Source organism: Microcebus murinus, chromosome 10, assembly GCF_040939455.1.
Source record: "Microcebus murinus isolate Inina chromosome 10, M.murinus_Inina_mat1.0, whole genome shotgun sequence".
NCBI classification, from domain to species: domain Eukaryota; kingdom Metazoa; phylum Chordata; class Mammalia; order Primates; family Cheirogaleidae; genus Microcebus; species Microcebus murinus.
In genome coordinates, this window is record NC_134113.1 from 60,710,244 (window position 1) to 60,734,353 (window position 24,110).

The 24,110-nt window shown below is 46.6% G+C and overlaps 2 protein-coding genes across 2 annotated transcripts; one reads left to right on the forward strand and one right to left on the reverse strand.

Annotated features, from left to right (window-relative positions):
- The first annotated feature begins 1,107 nt into the window (after window positions 1–1,107).
- IL23A (interleukin 23 subunit alpha) lies at window positions 1,108–2,716 on the forward strand. Its single transcript, XM_012753812.2, has 4 exons — window positions 1,108–1,498; window positions 1,714–1,815; window positions 1,985–2,131; window positions 2,246–2,716. Exons 1-4 carry the CDS (start codon window positions 1,337–1,339, stop codon window positions 2,405–2,407), a joined length of 573 nt encoding a protein of 190 aa, XP_012609266.1. The 5' UTR covers window positions 1,108–1,336; the 3' UTR covers window positions 2,408–2,716.
- Window positions 2,717–2,859: 143 nt separating this feature from the next.
- On the reverse strand, window positions 2,860–23,839 carry STAT2 (signal transducer and activator of transcription 2). The gene is made up of 24 exons (XM_012753863.3): window positions 23,690–23,839; window positions 20,891–21,028; window positions 20,589–20,742; window positions 20,143–20,238; window positions 19,683–19,772; window positions 19,516–19,591; window positions 19,012–19,097; window positions 18,707–18,855; window positions 13,571–13,726; window positions 13,381–13,473; window positions 13,110–13,169; window positions 12,712–12,732; window positions 12,397–12,490; window positions 12,199–12,246; window positions 12,035–12,118; window positions 11,773–11,871; window positions 11,548–11,683; window positions 11,368–11,420; window positions 11,146–11,240; window positions 9,287–9,423; window positions 8,924–9,106; window positions 8,632–8,689; window positions 5,917–6,341; window positions 2,860–5,618 (listed from the first exon to the last, which is right to left on the reverse strand). Exons 2-24 carry the CDS (start codon window positions 21,019–21,021, stop codon window positions 5,404–5,406), a joined length of 2,739 nt encoding a protein of 912 aa, XP_012609317.1. The 5' UTR covers window positions 21,022–21,028; window positions 23,690–23,839; the 3' UTR covers window positions 2,860–5,403.
- Window positions 23,840–24,110: the final 271 nt, after the last annotated feature.

A 24,110-nucleotide genomic window follows, 5' to 3' on the forward strand; every position in this document is an offset into this window, starting at 1 on the left:
TGAAGTTTGGGCAGTTTTGTATAGCTCTAAGGGAAGGGAGAACCTCCACTGAGGGTAAGTTTCTCAGAAGAAAAGGGTCAACCTCTTGGGGAGGCTTGAGGGGCCAGCTGTGTGGTCACCTATGGCCTCATTCTGACGTCCAAATTATTCTGGGACCCTCCACTGGAGTCGGGGCAGTCCCAGCTTTGGACCACCCTCTACTCCCACGCCCAAACTCACACCCTCAGCTGTTTCACTGGATGTTGCATCAGGGAGGGTGATGAAATCAGTGACAGTGGATTTTACCCATGGATGCAACAGGCTGAAGGACTAGCCAGAGTCATTGACACTATGTACATTTGACTACCAAGACCCCTGGGCTTCCTAGATATGGGATAGGGACTGACTATTGAAATGTCTAAGTTTAATTTCTAGCCCTTGCTTACACTGGTATCCTGAAAAAAACATCACCTGAATCCCACAAAGCCCATGAAAATTTAGGCTGATAGGGTTGAAGAATCAGTGGTTCTTAGCCAACAAGCCTCTTCCCACAAGAGCCCTCCTAACCTTCACCTGAAGTAGGATTCAATAAGGCCTCACGCTGCATTTATCTGGCTTCCCAGTTCACAAAGTGTCTTCATATCCATTCTCTCCTATGAAACCAGGACCATCCAATAAAAATAATGCTGTTTCCAATAAAGAAAAAGAAGAAGCCCCTCATACTTAGATGGGGACATCAAGTAGGAAAACACTTCATTACAAATTGAGCTCAACACCCTATTGAGTGATGAATGAATGCTTCTCTGTTTTGGCTTTTCCTCAGGCAGGAGGAGGTGAGGAAATTAGGTTTGGGCTGGGTAGTGGTATAGCTTTGAGAGGCAAAAGTTCAGAGAAAGATTAAACAGGAAGGAACTTGAGACCAGATTAATTTAAATGTTCGTTACTCCCCTCAACCCCCTCGTCTACAGCCATTTCGATTCCTGGAGAGCATTACACATGTGTCCCATCCCAGGCCTCTAGCCACAGCAACCACACGACTCATTTCCCGTGGAACTGAGGCTGCATACCTGGGCTCCCCACAGAGGGGGATGATGCAGGGAGGGGAATCCCACCTGCTGTGAGTCACCTGCTAGTATAAAGGGCGGGCCTTACAATGCAGGGACCTTAAAAGAGACTCAGAGACAAAGGGAGGAAAACAACAGGAAGCAGCTCAGAGACTCGGTAAGCAACAGAGGGAACCAAACCAGAGACGCACAGAACAGAGAGAATCAGGCTCAGAGCAAGTGGAAGTGGGCAGAGATTCTACAAGGGCTGGTGCAAGGCACAGAACCATCAAGGTTAAAAAGCAGGCAACAAGATGCTGGGAAGCAGAGCTATGATGCTGCTATTGCTGTTCCCCTGGACTACTCAGGGTAGAGCTGTGCCTGGGGACAGCAGCCCTGCCTGGGCTCGATGCCAACAGCTCTCACAGAAGCTCTGCACGCTGGCCTGGAGTGCACACCCACAAGTGGGACACATGGTAAGTGGCAGCCCCTGCAACCAAACTGGAGCCTCTCCAAGGCTGCAGTAGAAGACTCTGTGACTTTGGGTGGAAGCTGGAGGGTTGAAGGCCATCCATGGGTGAGAGGGCAGAAGAGTGGGGTTCCTGGGAAAGCCATGGGCCTGAGGGTCCAGGTGGGGTTCAAAAATACTTACCTTACTTCTTCATTCTTCCTACCCCCTCCTCCATTTCAGGATCTACTCAGAGAAGAGGGAGATGAAGAGACTACAAATGATGTTCCCCATATCCAGTGTGGGGATGCTTGTGATCCCCAAGGACTCAGAGACAACAGTCAGGTACCACTAGGATGAGGCTGGACCACAAAGGAGAGGGGACTGGGAACATGGCTGGGCACTGTGGTGAACTAGACATTGTGTCTGAGAATAGTAAGGAAATGGGTGGGTCTTCAGGGAGTGGAGTAGGAAGAGGGTATCCACTTCTTTCATTGTTTTCTTCTCTCCATAGTTCTGCTTGCAAAGGATCCACCAGGGTCTGATATTTTACGAGAAGCTGCTAGGATCAGATATTTTCACAGGGGAGCCTTCTCTGCTCCCTGATGGCCCTGTGGGCCAGCTTCATGCCTCTCTACTGGGCCTCAGCCAACTCTTACAGGTATGAACTAGAGACCTAGAAAATGGGGGCTTGCAAGTATTAGAGACAGAAGTGGGGGGGATTAAGGATCTAGAGTCTTCTTTGACTGTGTCCTGCCCTGTCCTGTCCTTTCAGCCTGAAGGTCACCACTGGGAGCCTCAGCAGACTCCAAGCCCCATTCCTAGCCAGCCATGGCAGCGCCTTCTTCTCCGTTTCAAGATCCTTCGCAGCCTCCAGGCCTTTGTGGCGGTAGCTGCCCGGGTCTTTGCCCATGGAGCAGCAACCCTGAGTCCCTAAAGCCAACAGCTTAAGAATGACACTCACATCTCCATGGCTTAGCAATGCCAAGATAAAACCGACCACCCCAGACACCTGTGAGCCAACAAGTTAATTAGTCCATTAATCCTAATGGGACTGCATATGTTGAAAAATTACCAGTACTGACTGACTGATGATGCTGACCTATGACAAGGTTGAGTATTTATTAGATGGAAAGGGAAATTCGGGGATTATTTATCCTCATGAGAGCAGTTTGGGGAGGAGGATTATTTATTATATTTATACTGAATAATGTACTTTTTTCAATAAAGACTTATTTATGAGGCTATGAGAATCTAATTTCCAGGCTCAGTTGGGAAAGATAAACAGATGGAAAAGTAGGGCCAAGAGACTACCATATGCATCTCTTTCTTCTATTCTGAAGGGCTGTCGCGCCCGCCTCGCCAGCAAGGAAGACGCGGCAACCGGAGTTCTTCTGACAGTGCTTTAATGGGGTTCCCTTTAGACTTACATGATGCAGAAGACCCAGCCCGGCAGCGCGCAGGCTGCTATATACCCTAGAAGCACAACCCCTAAGCTGGGATAGGCCGCTCAGCTGTCGAGCCACCAAAGCATTAGTCCATAGCAGGACCCTTCGTTTGCATGCTCGCGCCACAGGGCAACCGACAATTGCGCGTGCGCTGAACTTGTTTGCTGCTCTAGGCAAAGCCGGAAACAGGCGCCAACTTGTAATGGCGTTGACACCGCGCCCCACAAAGGGCTACAGTGGAAAGTGGTATTTTCTCATGACCCCTTGGTGTATAGAATAACTGGGATCTTTTTGATATTAATCCCTGTATGGCTGAGAAAGCAGAATGGGATCACAAGGGATTGAGATTGGGAAGTGGGGTCACTTGCTCCCTGATCCAGTGCCTCCTTCCCTACTTTCTTGGCTAAGAGTATATCTGGCCAAAGACAGGAGCCCTGGTCATTGCAGGATCAAATGTCAGAGCTCAGTTTTGAGCAGGAAGGCACTCCAGGAAGATAAAGGTAAATCTCCCAAGCCAATGGGATTCTCCTTTAAAGGACATCTGTGGGCCCTTTAGGAGTTTGGTCAACCAAGGGGAACTAAACTATCTTTGAAAAAAAGACGAGGGGATGGGGCTAGTGATAATTTCCTTTCCTTTTTTCCATAGTTGCAGCATAAAAAAAGCATGGGCTTTGGATTCAGACCCAGGTTTATATCTTGGCTTTGCCACCAACCAGCTGAGTGACAATAGGATAGTTATATAATTATTCTCTGCCCCTTGAGAGTCTAAGGGAGGATGGGCTTCTCCAAATAGGGAGGGAAGAAGAAACATGACAAAATGGGCATATGGGGGAGGGTGGAGGAGAGGCCACAGTTTGCTGACCTCAGTACTATATAGTTTGTTGGTGTCCTTAAGGACATTAGGTGTTTTGGGGGGGTTGTTTGTTTTTGAGACAGAGTCTCGCTCTGTCGCCTAGGCTAGAGTGCCCTGGCATCAGCCTAGCTCACAGCAACCTCGAACTCCTGGGCTCAAGCAATCCTGCCTCAGCCTCCCAAGTAGCTGGGACTACAGGTGTGTACCACTATGCCTGGCTAATTTCTTATATTTCTTAGTTCCTCAGCTAATTTTTTTTCTATTTTTAGTAGAGATGAGCTCTAGCTCTTGCTCAAGCTGGTTTTAACTCCTGAGCTCAAGAGGTCCTCCCATCTCGGCCTCCCAGAGTGCTGAGATTACAGGTATGATCTATCACACCTGGACCAGGACATTCGTTTTTGTAAGTAGTAAAGAAGTTCAGAGATGAAACACTTTCAGGTGAGCAAAAAGTTTATTAGCCATTTCTGCTCAAAAGGGCTGCTTTCTGAACAGGACTGTTTCTCTGACATACCAGGTAGGAAACAGCCATGTGTGCAGGACCTCTTTCATTTATGTGGCAAGTTACACTAGAAGCACATCTTAGAGCAATGGCAGGTGCCCCCTGGGGTACCCTAGGAATGGCCAAGGTGTGAGGTTGTCCAGAGTCCTGTGATAAACCTTTAAGGTTTTAAGTTCCAGGAACTTGGTCTTAGCCCAGGCCTACATCCAAGGAATAGACACATTCCTTTTAGGTAAACTATATATTGTACAAAAGAAAGGGAATAATATTATAATAGAGAAATAGCTAAGACCCAGTGCTTCTCTTCCTTTGTAAAAACACCAAATTCTATCCAATACTTTAAAAAGGAATTCCTGAATTCCCAGCAACCCTACCATCCCCAGCCTCCAGGAGTGATCTGTCTCCTAAGCACTGGGAAAATGGGGACTAGGTGGCACAATATGGCGTGCAAAGCTTCACAGGCACATTAGATTGGAAGAATCATTTTATGGGGGAGGAATGGTTGTGGCCAGCTTAGGGGCAGAGCAAGGGAGGAGACTCGTAAGAAGAGGATCAGCCTCCTCTTCCTTTCTACAGGGTGGAGCGTGATATGGTGGGCTGAGGCAGAGAGCTCTCAGCCCCTGCAGGGAAAGAAGAAATTTAAAACTTGAGTCAGAAGTGAAGGAGAGAAGAAAGGAAAAGTTATCCCAGATACATAAAGGAATCAGAAGAAAGAAATGGAGTCCTATCATATTTCTGTGCTCCCCACCAAGGTCCAATGCTAGTTTGTACCAATTTAGGCTTACCAGCTATTAAAATGTTGAAATCCTTCCATACAGGAAAAAAAAGCCACTGCCCTGAGCCCTCCAAGTACTTCCCAACTGGCCTGTCCCCAGGACACCTGTACCTCCCAGCACATCGGGCAGCCTCCAGGAGCCTATTTAGAACTACTGCCAGCACCCATTCTGATTCATGGCTGCCCCCTCCACACCCATGTTATGCTTTTACTTCTCACCCTAAACCCCTGGGTTAACCCAGCTTAGAAAGGGCACATGCCTGATTTCCCAACCGTGGAGAGCAACATCATGATGTGTGAGCAACATCACGGGGTAGGAGGGGTAAGAGATACGGAAAGAACAGGGGAAACGTAGTTCCTAGTAGTCAGAAGGAATCAAAGGTTCATCAGTGTAGAAATGGCTGGGGCGGGAGCTGTAAGCCTCATCCATGGTGTTCTGGCCGGCCAACAGCGGATCACCATTTGGCATGATTTCTTCAATCTTTATACAGTTTCTATCCACGGTGTTCAGGCCAGCCAACAGCGGGTCATCATTTGGCATGATTTCTTCAATGTTTATACAGTTTCTAAAGACTAGGATATCCAGAGAAAAAAGTCAGGCCCTGATTTTAGTTGGGAGCTCCCCACCCAGCAGGGAAAGTGAGGGAGGATGGTAGGAAAGGGCTGGACAGGGCCTGAGGGAGAACTTGGGGGATGGAGGAACAGGGAGGTGTGGGGGAAGAAATCTGAATTTTCTAATAAAAGGAATCATAAGGAAATGAGCCTCTCTCCAATGAGGAGCTTGAAGCTTAGCTTTTTCTGTAATGGGTGAGGGAAGGGAGATGGGAAGTAGACTGTGTGTCCCCTTCCCTGGCCCCATCTCAACACTTACTTTCCATTTCCTCAGTATTCAAGTGTCTCAGATCACGAGGTAAATCTGGCTCTGGCACTGGCTGTGATATAGGTATTAGGTTTGGCTCTGGTACTCTTTGTGATGCGAAGCATAGTGTGGGCTCTGGAACCGGCTCTAGCTTGGGCTCTAGCACAGGTTCCAGAGTGTGCTCCAGCAGGGGCTCCAGAGTAGGTTCCAGGGTGTGCTTCAGAGTGGGCTCTAGCACGGGCCCCAGAGTGAGCTCCAGCATGGGCTCCAGCACAGGTTCTCGTGCTGGTTCCAGATGCAGCCCTGCCTTCAGTAGTGGCTCTAAATCCAGGCCTAGCCCTGTCTCTGGCTCTGGTACCAGCCTTGGCTCCTGGTCTAACGATTCCAGCTCTGGCTCCAGATGAAGCTCTATTGGTTGTTGCAGCTCATCCACCTGTCTGGATAATCCAAAGACAGACAAAGGTCACAGGGCTCAATGATTTAGATGAAGTAGGGAATGACAGAGCAAGCAGAAGCTGTCTCTCTAACCTAACAAGACAGTAGAGCAGAAGGCTAAAGAACATGAGCTTTAGAATCAGGCTTGCTAGAGTTTGAACCCTTTCATTTACTAGCTGAGTGACCTTAGGCAAGTTCCCTAACTTCTCTGAGCCTCAGATTTATCATCTGTAAGTAGGAACAACAATATATAATAATTTTTTCTTTTTTAGAGGCAGTGTCTCACTCTGTTGCCCAGGCTGGAGTACAGTGGCATGATCATAGCTCACTGCAGCCTCAAATTCCTGGGCCCAAGCAATCCTCCTGCCTCAGCCTCCTGAGTAGCTAGGACTAAAGGTGCACACCAACATGCCCAGCTAATTTTTAAATTTTTTATAGAGAGAGGGGTCTTGCTATGTTGCCCAGGCTTGTCTCAAACTCCTTCATTCAAGTGATCCTCTGGCATTGGCCTCCCAAAGCACTGATATTACAGGTATGTGCCACTGTGTCCAGCTCCTAAAAAAAATTTTTTTTTTTTTGAGACAGGGTCTCACTCTGTCACCTGGGATAGAGCACAGTGGTGTGTCCTCCTAGCTCATTGCAACTTTAAACTCCTGGACCCAATCAATCTTCCTGCTTTAGCCTCCCAAGTAGCTGGGACTACAGGCATGAGCCACCACACCCAGCTAATTTTTTTTTTTTTTTTTTTTGTAGAGACAGAGTCTAGTTCTTCCTCAGGCTGGTTATGAACTCTTGGCCTCAAGCAATCCTCCCACCTCAGCCTCCCAAAGTGCTAGGATTACAGGTGTGAACTGCCATGCCCAGTTCCCCTAATGATTCTTGAGAGGCAGTAGGATGGTTAAAAGCAGGACTTTGGAATGTGACAAACATGTATAATTTATTAGCTATGTACCTTAGCTATGCCACTTTACTATTCCAAACTTCAGTTTCCTCAGCTGAAAATAATAATAGTGTTTACCTGACAGGATTATTGTGAAGATTGTATAAAATGAGAACATGAACACAAAGAATTTAGCCTAGTGTCTAGCACATAATAATTTTTTAATAAATGTGGCTATCATTATCTACTCAGTTGGGTTTTGTTTTTTGAGACGGAGTCTCACTCTGTCGCCCACGCTAGAGTGCAGTTGGCATCATCATAGCTCACTGCAACCTCCAACTCCTGGGCTCAAGCGATCCTCCTACCTCAGCTTCTTGACTAGCTGGAACTACAGACACATGCCACCACACCTGGCTAATTTTTCTACTTTTAGTAGAGACAGGGTCTCGCACTTGCTCAGGCTGGTCTTGAACTCCTAAACTCAAGCAATCCTCCTGCCTTGGCTTTCCAGAGTGCTAGGATTACAGGCATGAGCCACACTGCACGTGCCTCTAATGGGTTCTCATAAGAATTAAATGGAAAATGTTTTTTAAGATTTTTTAGAACTTGCTTCTTTTTTGTTTTAATTTTTTTAAATTTATTTTTATTTATTTATTTATTTTTTGAGACGGAGTCTCACTTTGTTGCCCAGGCTAGAGTGAGTGGTGTGGCATCAGCCTAGCTCACAGCAACCTCAAACTCCTGGGCTCAAGCAATCCTGCTGCCTCAGCCTCTCGAGTAACTGGGACTACAGGCATGCGCCACGATGCCCGGCTAATTTTTTCTATATATATTAGTTGGCCAATTAATTTCTTTCTATTTTTAGTAGAGACGGGGTCTCGCTCTTGCTCAGGCTGGTTTCGAACTTCTGACCTCAAGCGATCCGCCAGCCTCAGCCTCCCAGAGTGCTAGGATTACAGGCGTGAGCCACTGCACCCGGCCTAGAACTTGCTTCTTTAGCAAAAAAAAGAAAAAGAAAATGTTTTTTAAAAATCTAGTCCCGGCCGGGCGCGGTGGCTCATGCCTGCAATCCTAGCACTCTGGGAGGCCGAGGCCGAGGCGGGAGGATTGCTCGAGGTCAGGAGTTTGAAACCAGCCTGAGCAAGACTATCTAGTCCCATTCCTGGCATCAAGTAGCTGCCCAGTGATTATGACCATTATTACCAAGGAACCCCTGTGGAGTCAACCTAAGGATGGCAGCAGGAAAACATGAGAGAGGAGAGAGACTAGAAGAACAGCAAAAAACTGGAGGGCTAAGAACAAGAAAAAACTGGTGGGTCAGTAGGTAGAGAAGGTTGGAAAGATTGGAATTGGACAGATTAGTCACTGTATATCAGCCTAAAAGGATTAGGGGGATGGGTTTTATAGCTCACCTGTTAGAGACCACAATGAGCCTATGTTTCAGGTATTTCCTCCGTTCTTGGAGATTAACTGTGGGGACATATACAGGAAGAAGGAGATTAGTGGGTTGGACACAAAGCCCAAGGGCCCCTTAGGGCAGATGGTCTTGACAGTCATATCCCCCTACTAACTAACAGTATCCCATGGACAAATCCCTAAACTTCTTTGCATATCAGTTTCTCCATGTTTGAAAGGAAGGAGTTAGATTTATGGGTGTCTGAGGATGCCTGCAATCTAGGAATGAAGTATGTCAATGATTCCCACCTTTCTCCTGGTAGTAGGACCCAAAAGCCTCATCCCGGGGGATTCGGGGATAGAGGAAGCGCAGTGGGTTCTCGGGGATATTCTCTTCAGTGAGCAGCTGGTAGTGGCGGATGATTTCAGTTAGCGGGAGTGACTGCAGCACCTCCTTGGTGTAAGGTTGCACCGAGCAGATGAGCACCTTATCTGGAAAGTGGATGCAGAGACAGGCAGGCTGGGCCAGGGAGTTCCCCATTCTCACTTTCCAACCCCAAACCTGCTAAGGGATTCAGGACAGAGCCAGGGAAGCCAAGGGCAAGCAGAGGCGCAAAAGGAGAGCCAGGCAGAAAGGAGAGGCTGTGGGAATGGCTGGGCAGAGCAGCTGACCATCGTCCTGGTGCTCCACCCAGGAGCAGGTAATGCCCCCTTCAGATGATTCACTGAAGCGCAGTAGAAAGGTGCCAGACATGGTCTTCTTCAGCAGCCGGCGCTCCTGGCTCCGGCTCACAAAGCCCATGATGCGTCTGGAACACAGAAAACAGTTGTGAGAAACACCCCTTCCCCAGTGCCCCTGCCCCTCCCTCCTCTTGTATGGGAAAAGAGCACCAGGTTTTGGGGCTAGCTCTACCACTTACAAACTTTTCCATCTTGTCCAACTCACTTCACATCACTGACAATATCCACCCTCCCAGGGTTTGAAGAGATGCAAGGATTCAGTAAGATCATACAGATGAAACACACTTTTTTTTTTGGAGACAGGGTCTCACTCTGTTGCCCGGGCTACAGTACAGTGGCATCATCATAGCTCACTGCAACCTCAAACTCCTGGGCTCAAGTGATGTTCTTGCTACAGACCCCCAAATATGTGGGACTACAGGCACACACCACTACACTCAGCTAATTTTTAAAAATTTTTGTAGAGTTGGGGTCTCATTATGTTGGCTAAACTAGTCTCCAACTCCTGGGATAAAAAGATCCTTTCACCTCAGCCTCCCAAAGTGCTGGGATTACAGGCATGAGCCAACACACCTAGCAGAAAAGCAGTTTTAAAGGCCAGGTGCTAGTTACTGCATTCCTGCCTGGGTGACAGAGTGAGAACCCTGTCTCTTAAAAAAACAAGAAAAAGATGGGGGGCAGGGGGCAAAAGCCAAGTGCTGTACAAATCAGTAGGCAGCATCATAGAAAGAACATGAGCTTGGGAGTCCCATAAATCTGCATTTGAATCCCAACTCTGTCCCTTGGGTAAGTTCTTTAACTTTGCTGAGACTTAGTTTCCTCCCTTGAAATGAAGGTAGCAGGCTGGGCAAGGTGGCTCACACCTGTAATCCCAGCACTCTGGGACGCCAAGGCAGGAGGACTGCTTGAGCTCAGGAGTTCAAGACCAGCCTGAGAGGCTGGGCGCAGTAGCTCACACCTGTAATCCTAGTACTCTGGGAGGCTGAAGAGGGCGGATTGCTCGAGGTCAGGAGTTTGAGACCAGCCTGAACAAGAGCAAGACCCTGTCTCTACTATAAAATTAGAAAGAAATTAATTGGCCAACTAATATATATATAGAAAAAACTAGCCGGGCATGGTGGCGCATACCTGTAGTCCCAGCTACTCGGGAGCCTGAGGCAGAAGGATTGCTTGAGCCCAGGAGTTTGAGGTTGCTGTGAGCTAGGCTGATACCACGGCACTCACTCTAGCCTGGGCAACAAAGCGAGACTCTGTCTCAAAAAAAAAAAAAGACCAGCCTGAGCTAGAGCAAGACCCTATCTCTACTAAAAATAGAAAAATCAGCCTGGTGTCATGGCTCGAGCCTGTAGTCCCATCTACTCGGGAGGCTGAGGCAAGAGGATCACTTGAACCCAGGAGTTTGAGGTTGCTGTGAGCTATGATGACATCACTGCAATCTACCCACAGTGACAAAGTGGGACCCTGTCACAAAAAAAAAAAAAAGGAAATTGAACTCTGCTCCTGACTACCCCCCTTTCATATTAAAAAAAAAAAAATGAAGGTACCAAAACCCACCACTCAGTGTAGTTGTAAAGATTAAATGAGATAATTCACGAAGCGCACCCAGCAGGCTCTGGAACATAGTAGATGCTTCACAAATACTGGCTACCCCTACAACTATTATTACAAATGTGAGGGGTGTAACCTTGCACCAGTTTTTGTTCTCTCTGTTTGCCACATGAGGGCGCACGGAGTCCACTCTCAGACCCAGAAAGCATGGGTCCGCGCCAGAAGGCTGACCAAGGCCTTACCCGTCATTCCAGAGATCCTTCAGGTGGTCATGTACCAGCTCCAGAATTTTGTCCAGCCATGTCCAGAATGGGAGCTTGCCAGGGGGACTCTCTCGCTGAAGGAGGAATGGAAAGGCAGGAAGAGATGAGGAATTGCCCCTGGTGTGGGGAAGGACTGATGTGGGAAGGCGCCAGTATTTGGACTGGGGGTGAGATCTAGCTACACAGGATGCAGGGTGTTACCTTAGTGAAGTCAGCCCAGGACAACAATGCATCCTCAACCTTAGAGTTCTGCCCTGTGGGACAGATAGTCACAAATGGTTCAGATGACAAAGGAGGCCAGAGATCCTGGGATAGACAGGACAGAGGGCCAGAGAAGACTAGGGCTGGGGAAAGGCTGAGAGACAAGACGGACATCTGTACCAAACAGCTTGTTTCTCAGCATGCTCAGCTGCTCCGGGTCCAGGCCTCGGCCAGTATAGGAGGAGAACTGCCAACTGAGAGCAGGGCCCAGCAAGCTCCAGGGGGCCTTGGGAGGGCTGGAGAAGAACTGCTGGTTCTGCAGGGGTGGGTGGAGGGCAGCATGGTTCAGAAGCAGCCCGGCATACCAAGCTTCCATATCCCTCCTGTTTACCCTTCGCCTCCTACCTGTGGGTTTGGGCTGAGCAGATTGAACCAGAGAACGGAGGCCCAGGCAATCGAGAGTTGGTTCATGTTAGAAATAATTACCACAGGGAGGGTGTCCGTCTAGGGGGAATATAAGAATCACAGAGGCAGGATGTGATGTTCCTAGCTGCAGACATTTGGTAGGGGAAGGGGTGATCTCCCACCCAAGAGGCTTCTGTTTACCCCCTCCCTATGCCTTCTTCCGAACCTGCTTCATCTCTCCCTGCCCTCCACTTTCACTCACTTTCAGCTCCTCCTTCAGGCCCTGGTAGGTGTATTTGATCGTGAAGCTGATGATATGCAGTTCCTCTGTCACACCTAGTGGCCCCTAGGACAGCCAAAGACACGGTGATCAGAGAGCCCTTTGGCAAGTTCCTCCTGCTCCCCAGTCCTCTGTCCAGCCCTCACCTTATTGCTGCCCTTTCCTGAGCCACCTGAACGTTGCTCTACCAGAGTCTGCAAATTGAGGGGAAGGAGAGAAAAATGCCAGTGTGGGGACCCTAGGATCCCCAGAATCCCTGTTTTCCCTCAAGTCATCTCAAGGTCTGGGAACATCCCCCAGCCTGTTCCTTTAGACTAGAAGCCTAAGATAGTAGCCTTTCTTACCAGGTAGCCAAAGTCCCAAATTAAGCCCTGACTCTGCCCCTTCTCAGGGGTCAAAGTTTTCCTGTTTGAGGTCAGAATGTTGAATTTCCGGAAGCTGTTCCAGGAGGAAGAAGATATATGGAGACAAGGAACAATGTTATTGTAAAAATTCAGCAGGAAAACAGCAAAAGTTCCACTTCATTTCCCTTTCTCCCTTTGTCCATATCCCACCCAAATCTTTCTCCTCCCTGTGTGTGCTCCCACCAGGACTGCTGAAGGTGATTGTATAGGTCATGCAGTGTACAAATGTTCGCAGTGTCCTTGTCAGGCACCTACCCTTGTAATTGAGGAGGATTCCTGAAAAAAAAAATACACACAAAAAATCATTTGGAAGTAAAATAATATAGGAGATAGACCTGGGTTCAAACCCGACTCTGCAGCTGACTAGCTATGTGGCCTTGCAAAACAGAAATAATTTCTGTGCTAGTTTCCTGCTTTGTATGACATATTGGTCATACCTAATTCATGGGGTTGCTATGAAAATTAAATGAGTACGTGACAGGCTGCATGTCACACAGTAAATGTTTAACAAAAAAGATGAATTATTATCTCTATAAGGTAGGAACGTAAGGGGGAAGAAGACAGCCCCAGGGCTCAACTGTGAAGACTGGGTATCTCCTTCACCCCAACAACCGGCCACCCTTTGGTCCTACCCTTCACGTGACCCAATTTACCTGTCAATAGAGACTTCCACAGTCAGTGACTCATTGCCTTCCTGGAGTCTCACCAGCAGCCTGGGGGAAGGGAGGTAGATGGGGAGAAATTGTCAACCTCCACCTCCTGGATAGGCCAGACAGATGTTTGAAAAAGATAAGGGAAGCTATTAGAAGAGGTAGGGGGATTGAGAGGGAAGGGAGAAGAAAAGAACAAGAGTAGGAGGATCTCTAAAGCCAGAAAATGCACAGCGGCAGGGTTGGAAGCAGGAATGAGTTCTGAAATGCCAACCTTGTTCGCACGGCAAACTTGCTCCCAGTTTTGATGATGAGGGGTCGATGGGGAGTTTGAGGCATGCAGGGCTGATTTTCTACCACAAAAGCTCTGGGGAGAGAGGTGTGGAAAGAATATGCAGCTCAGTATATAAGAATGGCTCCCCCTGTTCCTTCCCTTCCTAGAGGTCCCTCCCTGGCTTCTAGACCTGTGGAGCAGACGCTGTAGCAACTCTGTGACCTGGGCCTTCAGCAGGTCCACCTTGGTCAGAGGGTCAGCTTGGTACCTAACCAGGTTATTCAATCCCTTCAGCTCCTTCAGCAGCTGCCGCAGGTGAAACAACAGCTTTGCTCCAGCTGTGAACCTGGATGACAGAATCCAGGGAGAGAGATTCCGTGAGTTTCCTGGAGCCCCCATATAGACTCCCAGAGCTCTCCTTAAATACATGGAGAGTCACAAACTGATTGGGCATGGTGGCTCATGCCTGTAATCCCAGAATTTTGGGAGACTCAGGTGAAAGGATCACTTGAGGCCAGGAGTTTGAGACCAGCCTAGGCAACACAGAGAGACCTGATCTCTGTAAAAAAATTAAAAAATTAGTTGAGTAAGATAGCACATGCCTGTGGTCCTAGGTCCTAAGGAGACTGAGGCAAGAGGATCGCCTGAGCCTAGGAGTTTGAGGCTGCAATGAGCTATGATCGTGACACTGCACTAAAGGCTGGGCAGCAGAGCCAGACCCTGTCTCTAATAAAAAAAAAGAAGAAGAAGAAGAAGAAGAAGAAGAAGAAAAGAGAAAAAGAAAAGAAAAGAAAGAAAGCAAGGAAGAAACTGATTGGGGCAAAAAAAGAATCCAGGAAGCTTACGAAAGATTATTTAACATGATTCGTAATATAAGAAATGAAAAAAACCATTTTCACATTCAAAACTGATAAAACATTTGCTAACATAATTATAGCTCATTTTCATATGAGGTTTGCTATGTACAATTTTACACATATTAATCCTCACCACAACCCGAAGGCAGGTACCATTATTATCCTCCATTTTACAGATGATAAAACTGAGGCACAGAAAGTTTAAGTGACTTGCTCAAGGTCATTCAACTAGTAAAGAACGAATATTGTATGTGATCCCAAGTAGTCTGGATATAGAATCCATCCTTCTTTTTTGGGGGGGACAGGGTCTCGCTCCATTGCCCAGGCTAGAGTGCAGTGGTGTCATCATAATCTCAAACTCCTGGGCTATAGGAATCTGCAATCTCAAACTCCTGGGCTCAAGCAATCCTCCTACTTCAGCCTCCCAAGTAGCTGGGGCTATAGGCCCGCACCATCACAACAGGCTAATTCTATTTTTTTGAAACAGAGTCTCACTTTGTTGCCCAGGCTAGAGTAAGTGCCCTAGCGTCAGCCTAGCTCACAGCAACCTCAAATTCCTGGGCTCAAGCAATCCTACTGTCTCAGTCTCCTGAGTAAGTGGGACTACAGGCATGCACCACCATGCCCAGCTAATTTTTTTTTTTTTCTATATGTATTAGTTGGCCGATTAATTTCTTTCTATTTATAGTAAAGACAGGGTCTCACTCCTGCTCAGGCTGGTTTCGAACTCCTGACCTCAAGCAATCCGCCTGCCTCAGCCTCCCAGAGTGCTAGAATTACAGGCATGAGCCACTGCACCCAGCCTATTTTATTTATTTATTTATTTTTTTAAGACAGAATCTGGCCGGGCGCGGTGGCTCACGCCTGTAATCCTAGCTCTCTGGGAGGCCGAGGCGGGTGGATTGCTCAAGGTCAGGAGTTCAAAACCAGCCTGAGCAAGAGCGAGACCCCGTCTCTACTATAAATAGAAAGAAACTAATTGGCCAACTGATATATATATAAAAAATTAGCCGGGCATGGTGGCGCATGCCTGTAGTCCCAGCTACTCGGGAGGCTGAGACAGAAGGATCGCTCGAGCCCAGGAGTTTGAGGTTGCTGTGAGCTAGGCTGACGCCACGGCACTCACTCTAGCCTGGGCAACAAAGCGAGACTCTGTCTCAAAAAAAAAAAAAAAAAAGACAGAATCTCATTCTTGTTGTCCCAGCTAGAGTGCCATGGCGTCAGCCTAGCTTATAGCAACCTCAAACTCCTGGGCTCAAGCAATCCTCCTGCCTCAGCCTCCTGAGTAGCTGGGATTACAGGTGTGCACCAACTTGCCCAGCTAATTTTTCTATTAATTTTTAGTTGAACAATTAATTTCTTTCTATTTTTAGTAGAAACTGGGTCTCACTCTTGCTCAGGCTGGTCTCCAACTCCTGAGCTCAAACTATCCGCCCGCCTCAGCCTCCCAGAGTGCTGAGATTACAGGCGTGAGCCACAGCGCCCGGCCTAATTATTCTATTTTTAGCAGAGACAGGGTCTTGCTCTTGCCTAGGCTGGTCTTGAACCTGTGAGCTCAAGGAATCCTCCTGCCCTGTGTGTCCTCACTGGGGATGGGGACTGTGTGGAGATGGGGGGGCGGGTAAAGCAAGGCCCTGCCTTGTACTCCCAAGCCCAGGCCTGCCTGGCCTCGCCCCTCCGCCCCAGGAGTAAACAGGAGCTACATCTTTAAATAGGGTTTTATTTTTTTTAAATGTGACTGTAACCTAAACTCATGGCCCCCATTCTCTCAGCATCTTTTTTTTTTCCTTTATATTTTCCTAATTCACAAGTAAGGAAATTAAGACATTAAAGATAAAAAGGAGAAAAATACAGTCACTACAATCGCCCCCCCGCCAGTGTTGAGGGCTCAGCACGTTTCCTCCCAGCCACCTTTTTGCTCTGCACTGACACATTTACAGCTTGGAGTTTTGGAGTCTAAAACAGTCGGGGCCTGAGCCCTGCCGCTGTGGCACTTCCGCCTCAGTACAGGAGGAGGGGAGGATGGGTGGCTGGCAGGTGCTGGCGACAGGGCATGTGCTAGATGTGTGAGTGTGACCCCAATTGACTAGCATGTTCCCCACTTATGTGTTACTCCAGAGGAAAGGCTCAGAGAGGTGCAGTGACTTGGCTAAGGTCACACAGCTAGGAAATGGCCATGCCAGGATTAGGCCCCAGGTGGACCGACTTGTAACAATAAAAAAAAAAACCCAACAACAAAAAACAGTAAAACAAAATAGCTAAGATATGGAATTGACCTAAGTGTCCATCAACAGATGACTAGATAAAGAAAATGTTGTGTATGCAAGTTAGTTGGAAGCCAGCCCCTCCCCCCAAAAAAGTGGTGTGTATACATATATATATAATGGAATACTATTCAGCCATTAAAAAGAATCCTGTCATTTTCTGCAACATGGATGGAAGTGGAGGTCATTATGTTAAGTGAAATAAACCAGGCACAGAAAGATGAATGTTATGTGTTCTTACTCATGGGTGAATGTTAAAAAACTTTAATCTCATGAAGGTAGAGTGTAGAATAACAGTTACCAGAAGCTGGGAAGGGTGTGTGTGGGGGGGTAAGGTGATGAAAAAAGGTTGGTTAATGGGTACAAATATACAGTTAAACAGAAGGAATAAGTTCTAATGTTTGATAGCACAGTAGAGTGACTATAGTTAACAACATATATTGTATATTTCCAAACAGAAGAGAAGATCTGAAAGTTCTCAATGCCTAGGATTATAGGCGTGAGCTATCGAGCCTGGCCTGAGGTATATTTTTAAAAGTCTAAATTATAGGCTAGGCATGGTGGCTCAGGCCTGTAATCCTAGCACTCTGAGATGCCGAGGCAGGTGGATTGCTCAAGGTCAGGAGTTCGAAACCAGCCTGAGCAAGAGCGAGACCCCGGTCTCTACTATAAAGAGAAAGAAACTAATTGGCCAACTAACATATATAGAAAAAATTAGCCGGGCATGGTGGCACATGCCTGTAGTCCCAGCTACTCGGGAGGCTGAGGCAGGAGGATCACTTGAGTCTAGGAGTTTGAGGTTGCTGTGAGCTAGGCTGACGCCACGGCACTCACTCTAGCCTGGGCAACAAAGTGAGACTCTGTCTCAAAAAAAAAAAAAAAAGTCTAAATTATAAAGAATGTTCTCATGAGAAAATATTTAAAAAGTAGGTATTTTTCAAGTATATTCAAGGACACATTAGTGATTTTTCCTATGTCACAATATAATTACTATAAAATAAAGAGTTTAGTAGGAAAAAAATAACAAAATAAACTACATGTCCAAATATAGGAATTTTTTTTTTTAAAGTCAGTCAAATTTAGCAGTGGGGGGTTGAATACCAACTTTAGTGACACTAATGTTAATAAGTTGTGACAACCCACTACCACTGGACCACCCTAAATATAGGAATTTGTTAATTCAATTATCACCATATAGGGGACTATTATCCAGCCATTAGAAGTAAAATAGGTAAATACTATAACATACTGTTAAGTTTTTTAAAAACCCACAGGTTTCACGAGAGTATGAACAATATGATTCAATTTCTGTTTCAGACTAGATAATAGGTAATTCATTCATTCTTTCTTTCTCTCTCTTTCTCTCTTTCCTCCCTCTCCCTCCCTCCCTCCCTCCCTCCCTTTCTTCCTTCCTTTCCTCTCTTTCTCTCTCTCCCTTTCTTTTTTTTTTTTTTTTTTTGAGACAGAGTCTCACTTTGTTGTCCAGGCTAGAGTGAGTGCCGTGGCGTCAGCCTAGCTCACAGCAACCTCACACTCCTGGGCTAGAGCGATCCTTCTGCCTCAGCCTCCCGAGTAGCTGGGACTACAGGCATGCGCCACCATGCCTGGCTAATTTTTTTTATATACATATCAGTTGGCCAATTAATTTCTTTCTATTTATAGTAGAGACAGGGTCTCGCTCTTGCTCAGGCTGGTTTTGAACTCCTGACCTTGAGCAATCCGCCCGCCTCGGCCTCCCAGAGAGCTAGGATTACAGGCGTGAGCCACCACGCCCGGCCTCTCTCCCTTTCTTGTTTGGCATTATATTCAATGCAGTAAAAAATATTAGGAAATATATTTCTTGAGTGATTAAAAAGGAAAACCAGATTGTAGATTAATTCATGACTTTCACTGAAGCAAAACCTGGGTTCTGAGGTGTAGGCAAAAACATTTTGGTGTAAATAAAAAAAGAAAAAAGAAAGAAAAATAAAAGTAAAATTTATATTAAAAAAAACCAAAAAAACCCCAAAAAACTGGGCTCTGGGCTTTCTGGGTGGTGAGGATGAAGAGCAGAGTACAGCTGCAGTCAGACAAGGGAGCTGGGATCATTCTGGGGAACAGAAACTAATGAGAACAATCCCTCTTGCTGTACACAGGGCATTACAACTTACAACTCATAGGGGTGGTGAGGGCAAAGATTGGGTGAGGATAGGAAGTACCTCTCACCATTTCTCCAGCTGTTCCAATCCGTTGTCTAGGGGGGCTCCAATGCAAGCTTTTTGCTGCTGGACTTTCCACTCCTCCAACTTTGGCAGCAGCAGCTCAATTAGGGTCGTTGACCGGCCTAGCAGTGCTTTAGAGGCATCCAGCACCTCCTAGGAAAGAGAAAACATGAATGCTGAGCACCTCTCACTATCGCACTCCACCATCCAACTGCAAATAAGGAGACAATGAAGCCAAGGCAAAGGGGCAAAGGACCCAGATCCCTCATTTTTCCTAGTTCCCCACTCCCTCTGTCCTCTGCTTCCCACCTTTCTCTTTTTGTCCAGTTCATTGACAGTTTCTTGCAGACGCTGCTGCTGTCTGGTCTGATGGGGGTCCAAAGAGGATGCCCTCCCTGGATGGCAGGAGCAGGAGTCAGATCATGGGATCGTTCTCCTCTCCTTTCTGTCCAGGGTCCCAGTTGGAGTCAGGAAAGGGGAATTTTGGAGGAAGAAGGAGAAACCAAGCAAAGCAGGTACCTGTGGGATGCTCAGGCAAATTCTGAATGGTCATGCTTAGACCAGACACCCCCTCAATCTGCTAAGTCGGTTTTCCATGCATTTCCTTCAACATTCACTAGCTGTTCCCCAGCCACACTTCCAAATTGACCTCCACAACACACCCTGACATTTCTAGCATTGCATGGTAGCAGGACTATAGTCAGTGGACTGTAGCCAAAAGTGACTACTGCTCACTGGAGCTTTCTGCTCCCACCTTGGCCTCTTAGCAGGCACTTTTCTTTCTCTCACCCCTCAATGTACTTCCTACCTTACCTTTGATCTGAGTGTTACATCGGAAGCAGAAGACATCCTGCTGGTCTTTCAGTTGGCTGATGGATTTCACCAGCTTCTGCAGAGGGGATGGGACACTGATGAGGCTGCTTCTGAGGGAGCAGGTAGGCTAGGCCCTGCCCACCCTAACTCTTGCCACATCTACCAACCTCCATCATAGCACTTAAATCCAGGATCCGGGATTCAATCTCATGCTGCTGGCTTTGCATGGGTGCTTCAAGAACTGGGTTGCTTTGTTCCTGAAATAAGAGCCTCTGAGCACATTTCAACTCTGACCATTCATCAATTAATCAGGGGTCCCAACCTATGGTGAGTTGTATAATTATTTCATTATTTATTACAATGTAATAATAGAAATAAAATTCACAATATATATAATGCACTTGAATCATCCTGAAACCATACCCTACTGGCCCCATCCATGGAAAATTTTTCTTCCATGACAACGGTCCCTGGTGACAAAAAAGGTTGGGGACTGCTACTAAATCCATGCCTGAAATTATACCACAAGATGTGGGAGGATCCTGTTATGAGACAAATTCCCTGAGTCCTTTCCATGGTTCCTCTCTACTCCAGGAGCTTCCAATGTCACCACCAAATTGTTCTCACCAGTTGAGCCCTCTGAGCCTGAATCAGAATTCTTTTTTCATCCAGAAGGAGATTAAACATCATCTCAGCCAATTGAGTAGGGCCCTGGGAAAATGCCTAGAGTAGGAAAAGAGGAAAGATGAATTGATCCAATTCAACTATCCCCAATGCCTACTACCCTAGACTATCCACACCAATATCCCCAATACTTCCCCTTCCTTAAGGGTCCCTAATAGCCTTTTCCCTTTCATCATTGGACCCCCAAACCCTGGCACCCTCCCAGCAGTGTCATGCAGACCCTACCCTTCTCTCTGCCAGCGATCTGCCAAATCCAGACTCTGTCCCCATTTCCCGAGATCTGTTTCTCTCTCACCCATTGCACCTCGAGGTGCTATTCCATACCCCACACCTTACTCCTCTGCACTCAGCTCCCAGCCCTACCTTGTATTCCCAATTCCTGCAGGTACCTGAATGTCCCGGTAGAACTTTCGCAAGTTGTGATATAGCAACAAGTGCTCACGGTCCTGGCTGCAGCGGCTACACTCATAGTGCAGTTGGTCCAAGAAGTGGAAGAGTAGCATGTTAGCCTTGGAATTATCACCGCCCAGTGCAGCTTCCTGCCTGGGGAGCAGTAATAAAAAGGATTAGTGTTTCTGCTGCTGTACAGAGGCCTTCCAACTACCCTCTGCCTATGATACTTCCAGAATCCTGGGGACTAAGAAGAAAGGAATCAACTTCGTCACCACCCCCAACTTCCTGAAGGCCTCACCAGTTCTGGTCTTCAATCCAGACAGCCAAGTACTGTCGAATGTCCATTGGCAGGAGGCTATGTGAGTAGAGCTGGTGTAGCTGATCCTGAAATGGGCTGTCAAGATTCTGCAGCATCTCCCACTGCGCCATTTGGGCTCTGAATCAGAAGGATGCAGGTTCCCAATTAGATATTGTGCTGGACTAAATTGTCCACAGTCTCACGATTATTTATTATTACTAATTTAAAATGTTTAAGTTATAAAAGTAAAAAAAAAAAATTCAGAAAATATTGGCCCTACTCCCAAGATTGGTTGGGAGCCTCTCTCTATTCTCCAGAAGTAACCACTGTTATCAGTTTGGTGCATATTCTTCCAAGAGTGCTATGGGTTGAGTACCCCTTATCCATAATGCTTGGGACCAGAAGCATTTTGGAGTTCAGATTTTTTTTTTTTTTGAGTACTTGCATTATATACTTACCAGCTGAACAACCCTAATCCAAAAATCCAAAATCTAAAATGCTTTAAAATCTTTTTTTTTTTTTTTTTGAGACAGAGTCTTACTTTGTTGTCCAGGCTAGAGTGAGTGCCATGGCGTCCTAGCTCACAGCAACCTCAATCTCCTGGGCTCAAGCAATCCTACTGCCTCAGCCTCCAGAGTAGCTGGGACTACAGGCATGTGCCACCATGCCCGGCTAATTTTTTGTATATATATTTTTAGTTGGTCAATTAATTTCTTTCTATTTATAGTAGAGACGGGGTCTCGCTCTTGCTCAGGCTGGTTTTGAACTCCTGTCCTCAAGCGATCCGCCTGTCTCGGCCTCCCAGAGTGCTAGGATTACAGGCGTGAGCCACGGTGCCCGGCCTAAAATGCTTTAAAATCTGAAACTGTTTGAGCAATGACATGATACTCAGAGGAAATGCATATTGGAGCATTTTGGACTTTTGGATTAAGGATCCTCAATCTGTATTTAATAGTTCCAATACATGTGCCTTGTTGTTTTAATGGTAATTTTCAAACATACACCAAAGTACAGTGAATAGTACAAAGATCTTCCAGGTACCTATCATCCAGCTTCAACAAACAATAATATTTCTATGGTCCTATTTCATCTATGTCTCTCAATTAATTATTTATTTTTAATTTGTTTGTGTTTATTTATGCTAAAGTATTTAAAGATCGGGGTCAATCTCAAGTATTTATTTAGTTAGTTATCTTAGAGATAGGGTCTTGCTCTTATTCAGGCTGGAATGTAGTGGAATGATCATAGCTGACTGCAACCTCCAACACTTGGGCTCATATGATTCTCCCACTTCAGCCTCCTGAGTAGCTGGGACTGGAGTCCCACACCTGGCTAATTTTTAAAATCTTTTTTGTAGAGACAGGTTCTCATGATGTTGCCCTGGCTGGTCTTAAACTCCTGGCCTTAAGTAGCCAGGAGCCTCCACAAGTGTTAAGATTACAGGTGTGAACCACAGTGTCCCACAGTCTTAAGTATTTATTACAGGATGATCTCTAGTATCCCTGAAGTTTTTTAGGAGCTAAAATCTTCTTGGAGATAAGTTAAGTACACTCTTTAAACTGCCCTCTCAACTTGACCCGCCTTAAAAAAAAATACAAAAATAAACTGCCCTCTATGTAGGAAGTAGGAATTCTCTTCTAGAAGATGTCTAAATGCTGTGCAAAACTGTAACACTTTTATGACCTGTCAATCTCTGATTCTTCATATGGATTAACTTTGCGAGACCCAAAATTTTCACTTAAAACTGGTTTATGCCTGTCACGAAGCAGGCTGTACCATGCATCTTTCTCTCCACCTTTCTCTTCACTGCCATCTGATGTCTGTTTAGGAAATGGAAACTTACTGTGTTGCAGGCTGAGTCTAACAAACATGCACGTCTGTGGTCTAAAAAGGTCACATGATTTTATCACAAAACAAAGAAAAATGTTTGGGGTGGGAAAGTCTTTTCCACTGGAATAAATAAAGCTGCCCTTCTAGAAACTGGGGAGGAGAGGGATTGGGCAGGGGCTCCTATTTTTCATTTTAACCCTTTTAGTAGTGCTTGACTTTTTAAACTATGTATCTGCACTGCTTTTAAGAAACAAAAAAATTTTTTAAATGATGAGGTCATTTCTTGAGGAACTAAGTGGCTGGTATTAAAGAAGCAAGGCAGCAAGTAAGCCCTGAGATTTAAATATTAAAACAAACAAAAACCCAAAACCTCTGTGTTGATATATTAATGCAAAAAATAAAAAATAAAAACAAAACCCCAAAACCCTGAAACATGTCTCTCCAAATAGATTGCAAACATCGAGGTTAAGGGGCTGTATACATTCAAACTTTTTTTCTCCAGTTATCTCTCACTCTCTTAAGGCACATATTTTGCATTCAATAACCTTTTCTGAAATGAACTGGATTTTGTGTGTGACCTTAGGCAAATAATTTCACCTTTCAGTGTCTTATACTTTTTTACATAACGAATAAAGATGATAAATCGTATCTATTTTTGGACATTGTTTTCTGGTGAAGATCAAAAATAATGCAAAGCAGAAGCAAAAGCATTGGTTAAGACACCGAACCAATGTAACAATGCAACTCTGGTCCCTGGTGTTGGAACCCACAGAGGACTTTGGGGAGGACGACATTAGGGTTGGGGAGCTAGGCTGGGCAGGACGCAGCGGACGACAGCTCCTATTTCAACCTGGGGACAGAAGCTGGGCGGTCCAGGGCGTACCCCCTACGACCAGCATCCCTTCCCAAGGGAGGACTCTCACTCTTACCCGACCCCTACCCCGGCGCACACGCTCTCAGGGACCATACCTGGTTAGGGTCTCAGTCCCCGCGCCCTCCAGTGGCTTTGGTCGCGACTTCCGGTCCCCAGAGAAACAGAGCCTCCCGCCCCGCCCACAACTTCGACACGCCCTTCGGACTCGCCCCTTTGTAGAGGGCTTGAGTCGGCCGCTGAAGCCCCGAGCTCCCCATTCCCAGTCGGCACCCTGACATTGGCTGGTACTCCGCCAAAGTCCTTCCTCAGACTGTGAGCTCATTGGTCCCGCCACAACTCCGCCCTCCCCGCGGGGCGGAACTAGCTGGTCAAAACCACACCTCCAGCTCCAGGGATTGGTGGAGAAGCTCAAGTAAACCCCGCCCCATATCTAAGGGGAGGCGGTGTCCAATTAGTGGACTACCCCCTGACTGAAACAGCTGATTTTCGAGAACTTGCCCTATGGTGGCAGAACCG